At 44.6% G+C, this 17965-nt stretch overlaps 2 protein-coding genes and 1 long non-coding RNA gene across 22 annotated transcripts in view; 1 reads left to right on the plus strand and 2 right to left on the minus strand.

Moving 5' to 3' along the window:
• The window catches only part of LOC132458940 (uncharacterized), a 47990-nt gene extending 33643 nt beyond the window's left edge, over positions 1 to 14347 (plus strand). Inside the window, exon 2 of the long non-coding RNA XR_009526040.1 lies at positions 14277 to 14347. This is a non-coding gene — a long non-coding RNA (uncharacterized LOC132458940). The remainder of the gene's footprint in view (positions 1 to 14276) is intronic.
• The window catches only part of LOC132458865 (sialoadhesin-like), a 57405-nt gene that overhangs the window by 32846 nt on the left and 6594 nt on the right, over positions 1 to 17965 (minus strand). For 4 of the 16 annotated variants that reach the window (XM_060053223.1, XM_060053222.1, XM_060053221.1 and 1 more), the window contains 4 exons: positions 16794 to 17054; positions 16222 to 16312; positions 15474 to 15556; positions 13536 to 14726 (listed from right to left, as the gene is read on the minus strand). The exons of 1 other annotated variant lie outside the window; for it this stretch is intronic. In XM_060053223.1, the coding sequence (XP_059909206.1) occupies positions 14614 to 14726; positions 15474 to 15556; positions 16222 to 16312; positions 16794 to 17054 (548 nt within the window). In that variant the 3' untranslated portion in view covers positions 13536 to 14613. Of the gene's footprint in view, positions 1 to 13535; positions 14727 to 15473; positions 15557 to 15758; positions 15802 to 16221; positions 16313 to 16781; positions 17055 to 17965 lie in introns of those variants that run through there. 11 more of the 16 variants (XM_060053216.1, XM_060053213.1, XM_060053215.1 and 8 more) reach the window with 11 other exon arrangements.
• LOC132458857 (protein asteroid homolog 1-like) overlaps positions 1 to 17965 on the minus strand; it is a 44926-nt gene that overhangs the window by 26564 nt on the left and 397 nt on the right. The window contains exons 1-4 of one of the 5 annotated variants that reach the window (XM_060053200.1): positions 3991 to 4395; positions 2853 to 2903; positions 1454 to 2820; positions 97 to 304 (exon numbers count right to left, since the gene is read on the minus strand). In XM_060053200.1, the coding sequence (XP_059909183.1) occupies positions 97 to 304; positions 1454 to 2710 (1465 nt within the window). In that variant the 5' untranslated portion in view covers positions 2711 to 2820; positions 2853 to 2903; positions 3991 to 4395. The other 4 variants (XM_060053198.1, XM_060053199.1, XM_060053202.1 and 1 more) reach the window with 4 other exon arrangements.

Genomic DNA, 17965 nt, shown 5'->3' on the forward strand with positions numbered 1-17965 from the left:
CCTGCAAGCCTACACACAAACATAAGCATGCACACATAGGGAGGGAGTAATGAGTGAGGAAGTTACTTTACTTGAAATACAACAAGTGCTACCTACCTGTTGTCCCTCCCTTCCGTCGGTTCAGTTCTCCTTGGACCATGACCATCAGCAGAGCTTTGAGGAGCCTCGGCTCAGGGCTGGCCCTCCTCAGCCAGTAGCGGGTCACAGCCACTGGGAGGCGCAGGTGAGCCGGAACTCCCTCCAGCGTCTCTTCCTCCACGCCCAGCGTCTCCAGACACACCTGCAGCCTCACAGCGGGGTCTGCCTGGGAAGTGGGAACAAAACACATGTAAACGATAACCAAGAACTCCACTTGTAGAGGGTTTGCCTCAGATAACTTATTCTATAGGTTCAACACATGCTGTTTATTACATAATTCAGATGATTTATGAGACTTGCAATATGCCTACACCCACTACCCTCCAACTTTGAGAATTTCAATGGTCTCAATGTGGAAGTCAATCAACCAGGTTAAGATATGGCTAGTTAATAAGGTTGTTAATGGTGAAGTGCCAAGCTATCTCAGGGGGGGTTTCAACTGTGTCCGAGATACACATGCATGCTCAACAGACGGAAGGCCACATATTTTAGTGAAAAAGTTGTCTAGGCGGGAGATCAAAGATATCAACTGAAAAACTAAATGCTATTATGCCGCTTTTCCACCGCACAAGTAGCTCGACTCGACACGACTCGACTCGACACGACTCGACACGGTAGCAGCACGGGTGCTTTTCCACCGCAAATAGTACCTCCTGGACGTGGGCGGGGTCGGCTGCGCGAAAGGGCCGTAACGTATTTTTGTACGCGACGCAAACAAGACCTACGCAACCCACACATGGACAGAACCCACATAACAACAATGGAGGACATCGATAACATTACTATTATTAGCTGGCATGTTGAAGAAGTTGAAGAAGTGGAATATATGTTGGCTGCGGCGCTGCTATGGCTGTTACCAGCATGGTTGCCATGTCGCTCTCGTGACTTCGTCACACTCTCTGGCCAATCAGTCGCCGGCCGTCTGCCGACGTCACCTTTTAGCATCGGCTCAGCTCGCTTGGAACCTAGAGCGAGGCGGTACTAGAAAAAGCAGCCACTTCAGGTACCAGGTACCATGTTTTCGCGGTGGAAACGCAAAAAATGCGAGCTGAGTCGAGTCGAGTCGTGTCGAGCTGGTACCATGCAGTGGAAAAGCGGCATTAGATTCAAACCCCCCTGAAAAAATGTATAAATCAATGAAACTAAACGATCAGGAAATATTCATTGAATTTGGACTGATCATTTAAAGTTGCAGCTTCCATGTTAGCCTTCTTCTTACTTGGTGCTGCTGCTATAATCAGTCTATTATCCATCTATGGTCGATCTCTTGTCTATTATCCATCCATCATCCAGCTGAATGAGTCGGTAGGCCTACCTGGGGCAGAGAGTCCAGCCTCAGCGTCTGAGCGGCTCCTTGGACCAGCGGTCGCACCTGGAAACTGGCGAGCTCCAGACCGACCCGGTCCAGCTCCTCCATCTCACCCCCCCTCTGGCCCAGCAGCAGCCCGTACCACACCTGCCGGATGTGCTTCGAGGTGAGGTTGGAGCTCTGTAGGTCGCTGGGCTCCACCTGGGTTCGCAGTTTGTGCACAAGCCTGTGCACAAGAAGGCCCAACACGTCACTGTTCAGCTCTCCTCTGGCCAGGGCCGTGCGGACCCAGTCGGGGACGCAGCTCAACAACTCAGCGGGCAGCAGCGGAATGGTTCCCTCGCTGAAGAACCCCCGCAGAGAGGAGCTGGGGAGCTCGTACTCCAGCATGGACTTCCTCAGCATCGTCCGCACCTCTGTCTGCGCCTGTTGACTCATGCTGGGCATGAGTTTCATCACTGCTGTCAGGGTGTCTTCTGTCGTCCGGTCTGTCCTGGCTCTCAGCCAACTCAGGAGGCCCACCAGGTTAGCAGCACTGAATTTCATTTTAGGACTTCCCGCTGGAAGGTATCTGGCCCACTTAACATCTCTGAGGTTGACGTAGTCGTTCCCGGCCAGCGAGGCGAAGACGGGCAGCAGCTGGGGGTCGATGTTGAAGAAGGTGCAGAACCTGGACATCAAGTATCGCCTGCAGGGGATGCCGCGACGCGTCTCCGCTGCGCGCCACTGGAAGTGATCCAGGTGCAGAAGCCCATCAGGAAGGTCAAAGATGTAGAAGTCGCTGTCTGCGGACAGCACCGGGCAGCACCACTCTCTGGCCAGGGCAGCCAGCCGGCCGTCCGCCTCTCCGAAGCACTGGACCAGCGGCACCTTCAGATCGTTCAGCGTCTGTCTGAACACGTGCTTGGTGAGGGCGGGGAGGATGTGTCCCTTTCTGCCCGTCAAAGCAGCGTCATGGGTCTTCTGGACCTTCCCTCTGGCCCGGTCCATGATGGTGTCCAGTTTGATGTCGCTGGTGCCCGAGCCTCCGTCCATCACCACGTATGGTTTGATTCCACAGTCGGCCAGAGTCTTGAAGAAAGCCTGGACCTCCACGTGGAAGGCCAGACACTCCCCGCCGTGGTTCTGGTCCAGGTTAGACGAGAAGTAGAGCAGGTAGAGCAGGTTGTTTCCATCCGCCACCAGCTTGCTGTCCCTGAAGTGGATGTCCGGGGAGATCCTTCTGTTGTCCTCCAGGAGTGAAGATAAGCCCTTTACCCCCATGGTGACCCACAGGTCGAGCTCTAACTTTAAGGGAGACTGGACTGGTGAAGTTCTCTCTTCAGCTATCTGTGCTGACTGGACTCACACAGAGAGGATCGCAGCTCCTTTATACACACACACACACACACACACACACACACACACACACACACACACACTGGGAGTGGCTCCTTAGGTTTCACTTTGCTGACATCTACAAGATAGGACATGACACACACACACACACAAACACATAGAACACACACGTGGAGTTAAAGACACACACGCACACACACACACACACACACACACACACACACACACACACACACACACACACACACACACACACACACACACACACACACTAACAAACCATACACACACTGAGAGTATCTCGTTAGGTTTCACTTTCCTGAAATCTACAAGATGACATCACACGCACCCCCGTCCCACACACACACATACTGATGACTTTCGTTTTTCCAGACATTTCCGAGGTATCACATATTCAACTCCATAACATAATAACGTGGCTATGCAGCCGAACACTTAAAGCCTATTATACTGATGTGTATTTATCCAGTAGAAGTTGCCATATGGTAAGTTTGATTTGAGTCGCGTCGTTCAGGTTACTTCATGCTTAAAGTCACTTGAGCGACGCGACTAAAATCGGAAGAAAAAAAATCTGCGATTCAGAGAATGATCTAGTGCCCATATTAATTCCCCATGTTAATTCAAAGTAAGTAGTCTTCTCATCTATGCTGCAGTTAATTGTTGTTCTTTTTTAAGCTTCAACAAGGTTCCCCGACCAGGGGAAAGGAGAAGGGTCCATCTGCAGGCTTGGGTGTTTCTGTCATGACACTATAATGCCCTTTAGGCGTTCCTGGTAGCGTTTCATCGACCAATCACGAGGTGTTTCGAAAGGCATACTGGGTTTCGCAAGGCATACTGGGAAGCACAGTCGCAAGGCATACTATGCTTTCCTTCCTTAATGGCAATTGTACCTCTCTCATGTGTCTAATTTCACACTTTATGTATCAAGTTTTTATTTTATTTTATGAAAGCTCTTTGGGTGAGGCCTATTAAGAAAAGAATATGCATTATCGTTATCAACACTATTAGTATTATTAAGATAACACATGGAACGATAAACTGATCAAAGTGTCCTTTATCTGTGTTTAGTGGTAGAGTTGTGGTCCATTAGACTCTAAAAAGAGCTCTAGGTTGATCCCACAGGCCAGCTGTAGTTTGTGTACGGACACGTTCCCGGTAGTAAACAGAAAAGCATTACAGCTTACCAGCTAGCAGCAGGAGCACAGAGAGATTCCATGGATTCATCTTCTGCTGTAGCTTTATGTCAGGGTCTGGTTGTTACCTTCACTTGGACAGGAGGAGGGCTGAATGGCTGATTGTGAAAGGCTACAGTAATAGTTTTCACATTTGACTTCCTCCTTCTCTGGAATAACCACTAACCTCAGTTCACATCGCTTTAAAGTCCATATATATCTGCCATTCTCCCTCTCTCATTTACATGACATACAATCAACAATGGTGTTGCTAAAAAAAACACCAAATGGGACAAAATGAGCTGTAAGGGTCATTTTACATAGTTATATATCTGAGACCCTAGATATCACAACTCAACAAGGTGTGTGCGCTCAAAAGAGCCTTAAACAAAAAGTGTGAGAGTTCAACAGATGAGCTATAAACCACAAAGTGTCAAAGTCAGTCGATGTTCTCAGAAAGTCATCAGGTTTTTGAAGTGAGGGAAGAATGACACATGTTGGTTAAGGGTTAAGTCATCTTACAGTGTTCAAGTACATAAACACTCAGTTCACATCCCACGTGGTTAAAGATGTTTGGTTGAACAGTGAGAAAGAGGGAGAGAGGTGAAGGGGAGTGAGACGACACATTGAGACGGACGTTCTTTAACCAACTGTAAGGCTTGTGTGAAAGATATGGACAACTGATCAATAGTTACGATGAGTTTCACAAATGATAGAGCAGTTGTTGGTGTTTTAGAGCCATCTGTTGTGGGGTGGTGTACTGCAGATCTGCATTAGTGTTAGGCGTGTGTGATGCAGTTGCCAGTCAAAAAAAGTCTTTCAATACACCATTGAAAGACACCTATTTTTTGTCCTGTCTTTCAGTCCTTTAGACTTGAACACAACCATTACAGTTGACCTTTCCTCTGAAGTTGAAGTGATCATCACTTATGATTGCAGATACAAGGAATCCAAAAATGCATTTGATGCAAAGCGTCTTCCAGGACATCCAGAAACCTCATGAGGAGCAGGTGGGTGAGGACATCTTGCTGAAGGCTGACTACAAGCTTTTAATCCCTCCCCGATGGGAACCAAGTCGACTCTCTTCCTATCGTCCTGTCATAATGTGTCAGTACCAGAACTTACACTTGGGACAGTACCATAAGTAACACTAGTGTGTAGTTGCGGTACAAGAAGTAACACTTACTATTGCCTGTGACTGTGGCTTCTTCAAGTCCAGTGTACCCTTCGGCGTATGGAGGTAGATTTGTGTCTTTATTATGCAATCAAAAATAATAGGTTTGAGAGCAAAACTTTCCACACTGCAATCAAAAAATAGATTTGAGAGCAAAACTATCGACACTGCACTGGGAATCCAAAAGTTTTGTTTGCAAACCCAAAAGTTTTGTTTGCAAATCCAAAAGTTTTGTTTGCGAATCCAAAAGTTTTGTTTGCGAATCAAAAAGCTTTGTTTGCGAATCCTAAAGTTTCGCTTGCGAATCCAAAAGCTTTGCTTGCTGTTGAGCTGAATCTCGTGGGCGGGACCTACGCCGAAAGATGTAAGACACGTCTCTATTGGCCAGTCTCGATCGGAGTGACAGCTTGGCAACATCCGAAAAGCCGCTGCCCCCCGACCGCCTCCAGAAGCAGATTGTCGGCCTGACGGACAGGGTGTTCGTTTGTGCCTCTCAATCCGCGGCGACGGTCAACAACATCGCCCTGCTCTCCTCTGCCATGGTCTCCTTGTCGGCTGACAGGGAGGCCTACGGAATTTTCAGGGCGCGCAAGCGCGCGTACGGGACAAGCCCATAAGGCGAAGCCTAGACGGAGTAGCCTACATGAAATAGAACTCCCTCTCTCGTTACTAACTGTGGATGTTGCCAAGCTGTCACTCCGATCGAGACTGGCCAATAGAGACGTGTCTTACATCTTTCGGCGTAGGTCCCGCCCACGAGATTCAGCTCAACAGCAAGCAAAGCTTTTGGATTCGCAAGCAAAACTTTAGGATTCGCAAACAAAGCTTTTTGATTCGCAAACAAAACTTTTGGATTCGCAAACAAAACTTTTGGGTTTGCAAACAAAACTTTTGGATTCCCATTAATATTTTTTTTAGCACATTAATTTATCTTGCAATAAAACATTTTTTGATTGCAGTGTCGATAGTTTTGCTCTCAAATCTATTTTTTGATTGCAGTGTGGAAAGTTTTGCTTTCAAACCTATTTGTTGATTGCAGTTGTGACGGTCACAGGGTTGCCTTGTGGTGGTGGTGCTGCTTCTGGTGTGTTCTGTGTTGCAGGTTGCTGGTTGGTGGATTATCACCTAACGAGATGCAGCTCACCTGAGCAGGCTGGGCTCAGGAGCCTATAAAGCAGCCCCGATCAAGTGACTCCTTCTCTTCCTGGCCTGCAGCCCGATCCTTAGTTTCTGTTATGTTTGTTTGTTCACGGTATTCTTTAATAAATGTATTAAGTTCATCCAAGACCATGTGTGGCCTCCCCTTCAATGGTACAACCGTTGAGCCAGGTTGTAACATATGGGGGCTCGTCCGGCCAATTTGAGTTTTTCCACGATGGTAAAACTATTGATAGTTTTGACTGGTTTTTGGGGAGGCCGGTAAGTCTTGATCTTTGTTTGGTGTTTCTATCAGTTAACCCTCATAAGGTGTTCGGGTCTGTGGGACCCGTTTTCAGTTTTTAGCTTTATAAAAGTGATACAAATAATTATTTTTTTGAACTAAGATTCATTGGCTTTGGCTCATTTTCTGTGAGGAACATAAATCAGAAAACATTTTCAAGGACCCCCCCCTGTATACCCCCCCATCACATTTATATTACACACAGGGTGTTCGGGTCCAGTGGACCCGGAGCTAGTTTAAGTGTGGAAATCATAGGTTCTGTGCACCCTCATTTTCCCTTTCTCGTGTGTGTGTGTGTGTGTGTGTGTGTGTGTGTGTGTGTGTGTGTGTGTGTGTGTGTGTGTGTGTGTGTGTGTGTGTGTGTGTGTGTGTGTGTGTGTGTGTGTGTGTGTGTGTGTGTGTGTGTGTGTGTGTGTGTGTGGAGAGTAAAGCAGGTGAATGGGCCCTTGGTGTGAGCACCCACAGTGTGCACCCACTGTTCCCGCACAAGGTTGCAACATTGGAGCACCCAACACTATCTACACCCATATTCCCACACATTTCACCCTCTGTCTTGCGGGAACCAAGCTTGGGGATCTGACACTATAAAAAATCTCTGTCAGCGTGGTTCCATACCACAACTGATCAAGATGGCAAAGCGATTCTCTGTTCAGACTGCCTTACAGTTGATATTTGAAGAGATATAAGATATTTGAAGAGAGGGTTTTGATGGTGATGCAGAGGAAACAGTTTCAGAAAGTGGGGATAACATTTCTGAAAATTCAGAGTCTGACACTGAGTTTGAAGAGGAGGATCAGCATCAGCCAGCTCCGAAACGTAAAAGACAAATACACAATATACATAATAATATAAAACACAATATACATGCAACCAGTGCAAAAAATACATATGCAATACACACACAGTGAGACTCTGCCCCTCATGTGTGGTATAGACTGATATACGTATAATGGCAGTGTTCAAAGGCTTTAATGTGTTGTTCAGACAGATGTTATTGAGTATGTTTCAATTTCTAATGATGTTGATAATTTCCCAGTTATGCCTGTTTTATGATGCATTTCCTCATTTTATTACATGCTAATACGAAAATAAACAAAAACGAGTGGCACCTCTATTCATAAATGTGATTTAACAAAGGTAAAGGGAACCAATTTAACATATGTGTTGTTTATATTACTTGCAATTGGGTTGAAGTAACCATTTGGTGAGTATTTAAAAAAAAAGTTAGATTATGTTGAATTAAAAGGCCTAAAATGCAATGGGTCCACCAGACCCAGCAGCACCTCCTGTGTAACAAAAAAACGAACACCCTATGAGGGTTAATTGGTGCACTAGTTAATATGTTTTGAAGCTCCTTTGTGGTTTTGTGGATCAGTAGTGCATGGTTGGGGATTGAGCTTTTCATTGGGTAATCTGCTGAGGTTAGGCTAAACAGTTGATTGTCCAATCATTCAAATTTATTGAATTTGAACTTCCCCTGTTAGGCTTCAGTTGCGTTTTCCCCTTTGGGTTGCGTGAATTATTTTTGTTTCGTTTGTTTAAACCTTTTGGTAGTGCTGTGGCAACGTGGTTAGTGTTGATTGTTTTCGGACAATTGTCTCGGGAGCACGTCCGAAGGATCTTGGGGGTTGTCTGCTTGCAGGTCGCCTTTCAAACCGGCTGGTTTACAGTGCATAAATACCCACCGCAAGCTGCATGAACACTAGGGTCAGGATTATTTAGTTTTGGATAGGCAGTTAGTGGGGAAGTTCCAATTCTATTTACAGTCTTGTCATGGCTTCTGTCAGTAGTTTTGTTCAGTCTCCCACTGAGGCAATTTTGAATAGTTGCACAAAAGACCAACTTTTGAAGCTCGTGGAGCATTATGGTGTTGACATTGGGGATAAAAAGTTAAAGGCGGAAATTAAAGGGGCATTGAGGGCTTCTTTAATTGAGAGTGGTGTGTTGCCAGCCACAGTACAAAGTAATGCTGCGGTTGAGTCTGTTTCTCCTCCTGTAGGTCTAACATTTGAGCAGCAGAAGGAGCTGCTGCTGTTGACATTAAATGCGGAGATGGAGAAAGAACATCTAAAACATTCTTTGGAAAAGGATAAATTAAATGCGGAGATGGAGAAAGAACATCTAAAACAGTCTTTGGAAAGGGAAAAATTGGGGTTGCAACAGTACCGATTAGACCTTATTAAAGCAGGAATGATTGTGGGTAATGCTGAGGGTTCAGGATCGTCTGAAGAACCCGCTACAGCACAGGTAAAAGGGTTTGATGTGGTTCGTAATTTGCGTCTTATACCAAAGTTTGACGAGAAAGATTTAGACACGTTTTTTATCCTTTTTGAACGTGTAGCCGATATGAGAGGTTGGCCTGAAACTGACCGGGTTGTTATGTTACAATCAGTGTTCACCGGAGAAGCCCAGGAAGCTTATTCCGCTCTTAGTGCAGTGGAGTGTCAGACCTATTCCACTGTAAGAGATGCAGTTCTTAGAGCATACGAGTTGGTGCCAGATGCTTATAGGCAACGCTTCAGGTCCTGGGAAAAGGCTGATAAACAGACCAACGTGGAATTTGCAAGAGAGTTGTCTAAACATTTCAATAGATGGTGTTCAGCAGTAGGGGTCGTTACATTTAAAGATCTCTGTGATCTCATTGTTTTGGAACAGTTCAAAGATAGTCTTCCATCGGAAGTTGCCACTCATATTGATGAGCGTGGAGTGAAAACGGTTAATGAAGCAGCAATTCTGGCAGATAAATATATTATGGCTCGAAAAGGAAAGTTGGGGAGAAGCCGTATTCCAGATGTGCAGGCTAAGAACATTGGCCGCTCTGCAAAAATGTCGTGGTCGGAGTCTGCAAAGCCGAACCGTAGATTTAACCGAGGAGGCAATGCATTTCCTAAACCAGCTGCCTTAAGTGTTCCAATTAGGAACCTTCCAGTTGTTTCTGATAAAGTTCTTGAGGCAGTTAAAACTGGAAATGGGAATTTTTCTGGTTTTGGAGCATTTGTCTCGGATGGATTTGTATCTGTGTCTGGTGGTAGGGATAAAGTGCCAGTAAAAATTCTACGAGATACAGGAGCAAAGGACTCGTTCATCTTATCTTCTGTTGTGAAGTTTTCTCAGGACACTGACACAGGTGACTGTCTGCTAGTGCAGGGAATGGGCTTAGAGACTCTCAGTGTTCCTTTGCACAAAGTTAGTTTGGCTTGTGGCTTTGTGACTGGTGATGTCCACCTCGGGGTTCGTCCTGCTTTGCCACTCGGTGGAGTCCATGTTGTTCTTGGTAATGATTTAGCTGGCAATCATGGCTGGGTTGATGGTGCCCCACCTGATACATGTACTCCGTTGATGAATAACCCAGCTGATTGTAAGATTGAATTCCCTGAGGTATTTACCGCTTGTGCTGTGACACGGGCAATGGCGGCAAAAGATTCGGAACCTCAAGATTTTGCTGTTGACCATGAAGAACTGGACTGTGGGAGGGATTTGCATGTACCTGATTCTCTGTCTATCTCCCAGCAGGAACTTATCACTGAACAACAGGCGGATGCTTCGTTGAGTGAACTGTTTGATCAGGTGCGGCCTAGCGTTGAAGCTCGGAGTGCAGCTAGTGGGTACTTTCTGCAGAATGAGGTATTGGTCCGTAAGTGGGTCCCACAGGGCATGGATGGTGTTGGTGATCCAGTTTACCAAGTAGTAACACCAACTAAGTATCGAAATAAAGTGAATACAGTGACCAAGTCTGATTCCTTTCCACTGCCTCGGATGGAGGATTGTATTGACCAGGTTGGTGCAGCAAAGTTTGTAAGCAAATTTGATTTGTTAAAAGGGTACTGGCAGGTTCCCTTAACTCCAAGAGCTCGGGAAATATCTGCCTTTATTACACCGTCCGGCCTGTTCTCGTATACTGTTATGGGTTTTGGTTTGCGCAACGCACCAGCTACATTTCAACGGTTAATGAATGTGGTTGTTAACAGACTTGAAGGTTGTGCGGTATATTTGGACGATGTCGTTATTTACAGTAACACCTGGGAGGATCATCTAAGTCGCATCCAGGCTTTGTTTGAACGATTTGCAAATGCGAATCTGACAGTAAACTTGGCTAAATGTGAGTTTGCAAAAGCTACGGTGACATATCTTGGCAAAGTAGTGGGCCAAGGACATGTGCGTCCAGTTCATGCAAAGGTGACTGCTGTTGAGGAGTTCCCTGTTCCCACTACGAAAAAAGAATTAATGAGGTTCCTAGGATTGGTTGGCTATTATCGCTGTTTTTGCCGTAATTTCTCGACAGTGGTGGCCCCTCTGACCGACTTGTTGAAGATCAAGTCTAAATACATCTGGTCCACCTCATGTCAGCAAGCGTTCACTGTTGTTAAAACCCTGTTATGCTCTGCGCCAGTCCTCCTAGCTCCCAGATTGGATCAGCCATTTACACTACATGTTGATGCCAGCCATGTTGGAGCAGGTGCGGTACTGCTCCAGGCTGATGGAAAAGGTATCGAACATCCCGTTAGCTTCTATTCCAAGAAGTTCAACGCTTACCAACTGAACTACTCAGTTATCGAAAAAGAAGCATTGGCATTAGTTCTGGCTCTGCAACATTTCAATGTGTACCTCGATTCTGGAATGCCAATTGTTGTATTCACTGACCATAACCCTCTCACCTTTTTGAATTCTTTGCAGAACCCTAATCAGAGGCTTATGCGATGGGCTCTGTTTTTGCAGCCGTACAACTTAGACATCCGTCATATTAAGGGCACCCACAACGTCATGGCGGATGCTTTGTCCCGTGCGCCTTTGTAACTCGCAAAGTGAAATTGAAAGTGTGTATTCTGTTGCAGTGTACAGGAGTTTATGCCCTTTATGAATGTACAGGGTAGAACTCCTGTCTTATGGGGGGAAGTGTGACGGTCACAGGGTTGCCTTGTGGTGGTGGTGCTGCTTCTGGTGTGTTCTGTGTTGCAGGTTGCTGGTTGGTGGATTATCACCTAACGAGATGCAGCTCACCTGAGCAGGCTGGGCTCAGGAGCCTATAAAGCAGCCCCGATCAAGTGACTCCTTCTCTTCCTGGCCTGCAGCCCGATCCTTAGTTTCTGTTATGTTTGTTTGTTCACGGTATTCTTTAATAAATGTATTAAGTTCATCCAAGACCATGTGTGGCCTCCCCTTCAATGTTGCAACCGTTGAGCCAGGTTGTAACACAGTGTGGAAAGTTTTGCTCTCAAACCTATTATTTTTGATTGCATAATAAAGACACAAATCTACCTCCATATCGGTGTTGGTCTCGAAGCAGAAGTAGTATCTCTTTGCGTCCTGTTTCACTGCCTTGATGATCTTCAAGGTTTAGTTCCTGACGAGGTCCCCCAGGTACAGGACCCTCCTGATGGCCTGGCAACTACTATTGGTTAGTTGAAAATAATAATCATCATTGAGATTAAACATCTCTTCGAGTGTCCTGGCCAAGACAGGCAGCAGTAGCCCACAGTCACACATAGCATACACACAAAACATAAGAAAAATAAACAACTAAAACCGGCCGCAGGGGGGAAGGGGGACATACGATGTGATACTACTTTATTTGTCAGTAAAAAATCATTTTGCGTCCCTATCAATATCGCAAGACATTTCGGGAGGCTTAAGGAACAGAGTAATATTACATTTGAGCATCAAAGTGTAGTCTTATGGAGGACTCTATAGAAATAATTCACCATACTGTGTTATTGACATGTTTTCGGTGCGTTATAGGGACACTGTCTCTTTAAGATCACGTCACTTGTGTGTTGATATGCTGGTCGGCGCAATGTTTGAATCTAACGGTTTTTATATGACGACATGAACGACCTGCCGTTGCTTGTCGAGGTAAGAAATTGTCTCTTTCTTTATTTTTTTTCGCAATATCTACAGTCTAGAGACAGAACGTCTTACCTGGGAGTTTGTTTACAGCGGAGCCGTTATGTTTAAAAACATAACGCTTACTTCGGCGAGTGTTTCGCTGCTTTTGTCATGACGTGCGGTGCATGCGTGTGTGCGTGCGCGTGTGTGTGTGCGTTTTCGTGTATGTTCGTGCGCATGTGCGTGTGTGTGAGGTGCGTGCTTGCTGTGTATGTATACACACAAACTGTGTGTGTGTGTGTGTGTGTGAGCTGCAGGCTGCTTGGCACATGCGCACATGAATAGCTTTGTGTAACTGGTGCGACAGGCTTGCTATTATAGTAGTAAGATGATAACATATGGAACGATAAACTGATCAAAGTGTCCTTCTTTGTCTGTGTTTAGTTGTAGAGTTGAGGTCCCATTAGACTCTAAAAACAGCTCTATGTTGAGCCAACAGGTCAGCTGGATCCAGTTTTTCGCAGGAGCACAGAGAGGGTCCATGGATTCATCTTCATCTGCTCCGTAGCTTCCTCTCAGGGTCAGGTTGTTACAGTCACTAGGACAGAGGGAGGGCTGAATGGCTGATTGTGAAAGGCTACAGGAAATGGACTCTATCTGCCCAATGTAGAAAACAACGAAAAGTTTGTTAAGGCATTTTATTTATTTTATGTCTGTAGAGTTGTTTTTTTGACAACATATTCTAAAATATCAACGCTATTTATTAAGATAGGAATATTTTCCACAGCTGTATCCCATCGAAAATACACTGCATGCTCAAAATAAGGTAATAAATAAACTTTTATAGTTTAATAGCCTACTTCAAAGGTCTAATACATTTCCCAAAGAGCTTTTTCTGTGTCTAAATTGGGTTATGCATACCTATAATACCTGTACTTTTATACCGACGGTTCACAAAAAGACTTTCGTTCAATTCTATCTGACTTCTGCTATCTTAATAATAGTATTCGGGGAAGAGAGGACTTCGACACACATGGCAGCAGATAAAGTTCCTGCTGAGTTCCAGTGAATTATACTTCCCCTTTCTTATATAAGCTCCACAGTGGTGAGGGTGATTATTATTTATTTTTTTAACCTTTATTAAACCAGGAGAAAAACCTATTGAGATTTAAAATCTTTTTCAAAGGTGACCTGGCTAAAGCAGGCAGCAGCACAATGAACCACAGTTACAGACAAACAGTTTCAGACAAACACACAGGGACAACAATTTAAACAGCACTAAAATAAGGCAAATCAATTCACACTGCATCGATCTTAAAATATCCTTTTCTGTAACAAGGAAACAAAAACACTGATATCTTAGAGAGTCTAGCTCAATTTCCTTCATTTTCAACTTAAAAGCATTTAACAAAATTAATTCAACAAGTCCTAGGTCTTTCTGCAGCGTATTCCACAGTGGGGGCAGAGCATACAAAAGCCTTTTTACCCTGTTCTGTCCACATATTGGGGACAAAAAGCAACACCAAGTCCTCTGAATGTAAAAAGTGTGGACCAGCACTTTTCCGCATGATAAGGGAGCATAAATAGCTAGGTAGCACACCAAGTATTGCCTCATGAATAAAAATGCAGTAGTGATTGAGCCTACGAGTGGACAAAGCAGGCCATCCTACCCGAGAGGACAACTGGCAGTGGTGAGTCCGAGGCTTACAGTTTGGAATGAATTTCAGGGATGAATGGTACGCCAATTATTATCTGACCCCCATTAACTTTATCAGTATTTAAAATGGCTTCACTTTAATCACAGCAACCACAGATGATAAGAACTTGACAGATCGTATTGTAAGCCTACATGACCCATAGACTGTAAAGATATGATTGCATAAATACTGTAAGCTAACAGAAGAAGAAAAGGCTCACGAAAGACTGAGCCGCCTTGCCATCAAGAAACTAAATTGAGAAGTATTTTTTAAAAACATAGCCTAGACATCAGGACCAGAATGGAGAAGAACCGGTCTTTACAAACCTCACCGTTATTCAGACAACCTTGAGATTTTTCAGAATAAACAACAACACACAATAAAGAAAGAAAACTCAAATTTATAAAACACTGAAATCCGAAATGTTACAAGCAGAATTAGAAACTGAAAAGAACAAGACTCAACCAATAAGTCTGTGAGAGACAAGATAAATGATGACGTCAGTGTTCCCTTATCTCGTCATCACTGGAGGAGGAAGAGGAGTCGCTGCTTGAGTTTGGTTCAGCGAACAACCTCGCTGTAGACGATCTCATGTTCCGGTCCAGGGGCTGACCTGTCACCCAGATGCAGACCAGCAAACCTCAGATTCCCTTCATCATTTCCCTAGCAGGCTTTAAGTGCCACTGAATTAGTGAAACTGTTTTTGTTTTAAACATCTAAGCTTGTCTATTTTGATCTCAAAATAGTCATCAATGCCATATTCTATCGGTTACTCAAATAATAAACAGATTTTGAAAAACAGATTTAAAACCCTATTGCTAGTCTACGCAAACTCTCCCTGAATTCCAGTTCAAGTGCTCTAGAATGCCACGGTGAAGTGTGTGTGTGTGTGTGTGTGTGTGTGTGTGTGTGTGTGTGTGTGTGTGTGTGTGTGTGTGTGTGTGTGTGTGTGTGTGTGTGTGTGTGTGACCCTAACCCACAACTCAAACCATGGGGATAACAACTCAAAACAACTCATGTCATAATTTATTTAAATTCTCAAAGTGTTCAAACTTGAGCATAAACAGGGTGTTTAAAAACACTTTACTACCCACACGCTAAATGCTTTTTTTTAAATGAGGTACCGGAGGTAAAGCCAGGGGAGACGATGGTTTGATCGCCCGGACCGTTATCTTCCGTTAAGCTTTAGAAACATTTCATTAGGAATGTTTAAATGGAGTAAGTGTTGCCACCGCTTTCATCAATGAACATGTACTGATCTGATTAAAGATGACATCATCGCGTCATTTTAGTGATGAACAATTACATCGCTACCCTCTTCTTTAACGTCAGAAGATTACATCGTCACAGGAGACCTTACCTCGAGGAATTGCGTTTGAAGTGGACAGTTGAATAGCTGACTTCCTCTGAAGCTCCCACCGCTTCCTGTTTACAGTGCACCTCCTAGACAGACAGGTGGTCAGACAGACACACTCACACAAACACGTGTGTCCATCAATTAACCCAGACAAACATCAACACACACACACACACACACACACACACACACACACACACACACACACAGACACACACACACACACACACACACACACACACACACACACACACACACACACAGTTGAAACTGACAGGAAGTACTCACTAGTTTTTGAATCACGTCTGATGCCTTCTTTTGTGCTTGTCTCCTATTTAATAATAAAAAAAAGACATTACAAATTTGTCCAATAATACAACACCATTTTACTACCCAAGTTACATTTCAGATTAGAGATTTCAGTTTGATTTCCATGGATTACTATCAGTTCAGTCTCCAAGCACAATAATTCCTTTAAAACATTATCATCTTCATTATCAGCATCAATTCAAAGTGGACATTTCGAAGATTTCCGTTCCGTTCTCTTTGGCGACACCTATGGTGATAAGTGGTAATGGCAATCTCGACGGGTGAGCTCCACAGTGGGCTCCGTTCCCCACCCCAAGTTGAACAGACATTCATATCAACGCAAATCTTAGAGATAAATGCTACAATCTTTCCAAAAATATCATCTCTCACAAGTCATCTTCAACGTCCTATGTTGACCTCTTCTCCGATTTGGTTTGAGTACCTTTTAGCGAAGACCAGCCCAGCCAGGAGGAGAAGGACCACAGCCAACAGCACCAACACCACCGGCACTGTGACGCGCCAGCCAGACTTCTCTTTTGTTGTAAAATAATGCATTTATATCAGATACAATTAGATCAGTTTAGATCACATTGTTATTAAGAGTAGGATTACATTACATGTTATATGCATTACATTTAAATAAGATTAGATTACATAATTTCAGAAACAATTACATTAGATTATCTATGAAATTAATTTATTTTAGATACAATTAGATTAAATTAGATAATGTTACACTATAATAGACTTTAATGCTTTAGAAAATATCAGACTATAACAGACAATATTAGATTAGATAATTTAAGAATACAATACACTATATTTTAGATAATGTTGTATTATTTATAATAGACTACATTAGATTAAATAATTTCAGACTATAATAAACTATTTTAGATTAATGTTAGACTATACTAGACTGTATTCGATTCGATAATGTTAGGCTACAAGACACTATATTACATTAGACGAGGGACCACCCTCATGTTCATTAATGAACACAGAGGGGCTCACTTTCCATCACGACCAGACTCCAAGGCGCAGAGGTTTTCTGCCCACTGGAGTCCAGAGAGCAGGTGTAATTCCCTGTGTTGTTATTGGTCAGAGAGCTGAGGTGGAGGGCGGGGCCTGCCTCTGATAGGGCGTGGCCATTTCTGTACCAGTGGACGTCCAATTGGTGGAAGGAGCAGGCTGAGGTACAGGTGAGTGTGACCTGACCGCCCTCTTTCACCACATGGTCAGTGACGGAGCTTCTGACCTTCACATCCTCTCCATCTGTTGAAGACGCAGTGAGACGGACGTTCTTTACAACTGGACAGAATGACAGCATATACCCTTCAGTTGAAGTGGTCATCACTTATCATTGACTATTTACCCCTGTCAGTTTGCAGACACAAGGAATCATAAAATGCATTTTATCCAAAGCGTCTTCCAGGACATCCAGAAACATCTCATGAGGAGCAGGTGGGTGAGGACATCTTGCTCAAGGTTGACTACAGGAAGCTACTAATCCCTCCCCAATGGGAACCAGGTCTAGTCTCTTCCTATTGTCCTATTATAATGGGACAGCAGTAGAGGTAACCCCGACCCTAGTAACAGTACTAGATGTAAAACTAACTAGTAACAGCACCAGAAGTAACACTTACCAGTGACGTTGACTCTGACTCCTCTCGGTCCGGTGTACTTATCGCCGTTGGTCTCGAAGCGGAAGCGGTACGTTGCAGTGTCCCGTTGCACCGTCTTGATGATCTTTAAGGTGCAGTTCCTGATGAGGTCCCCCAGGTACAGGAACCTGCTTTTGGTCAGGACAGTGCGGCTGTCGTACCCGAAGTACACTTGTTTCAGGCAGAACACCTGATTGGGGCACCAGACCACCCGCTCCACCCGGTGCCCCGTGGGGTGGGTGAAGCTGCAGGGGATGGTGGCGCTGGAGCCCTCCACCACGCAGAAGGACTCAGGGTACTCCACGTGCCAGTCAGGGTCCGCCCCCAGCGGCCCTGGAGGAAGCAGACAGTCGGGGTCACAACAGGGAGCCCGGTGCTAAGGGAGGGTCTCACATGAGGTCATGCTCTCTCCAAGTTGAGCTTTTCACCGTCATGGTGAGAATGAGAGCGACTGGTTGATGGTGAAGACGCTCTGAGAAGGTCAGGGTGTGACAGTGATAATGGAATACATTTGGTTTTATA

This window comes from Gadus macrocephalus, chromosome 6 (assembly GCF_031168955.1).
Source record: "Gadus macrocephalus chromosome 6, ASM3116895v1".
NCBI lineage: Eukaryota > Metazoa > Chordata > Actinopteri > Gadiformes > Gadidae > Gadus > Gadus macrocephalus.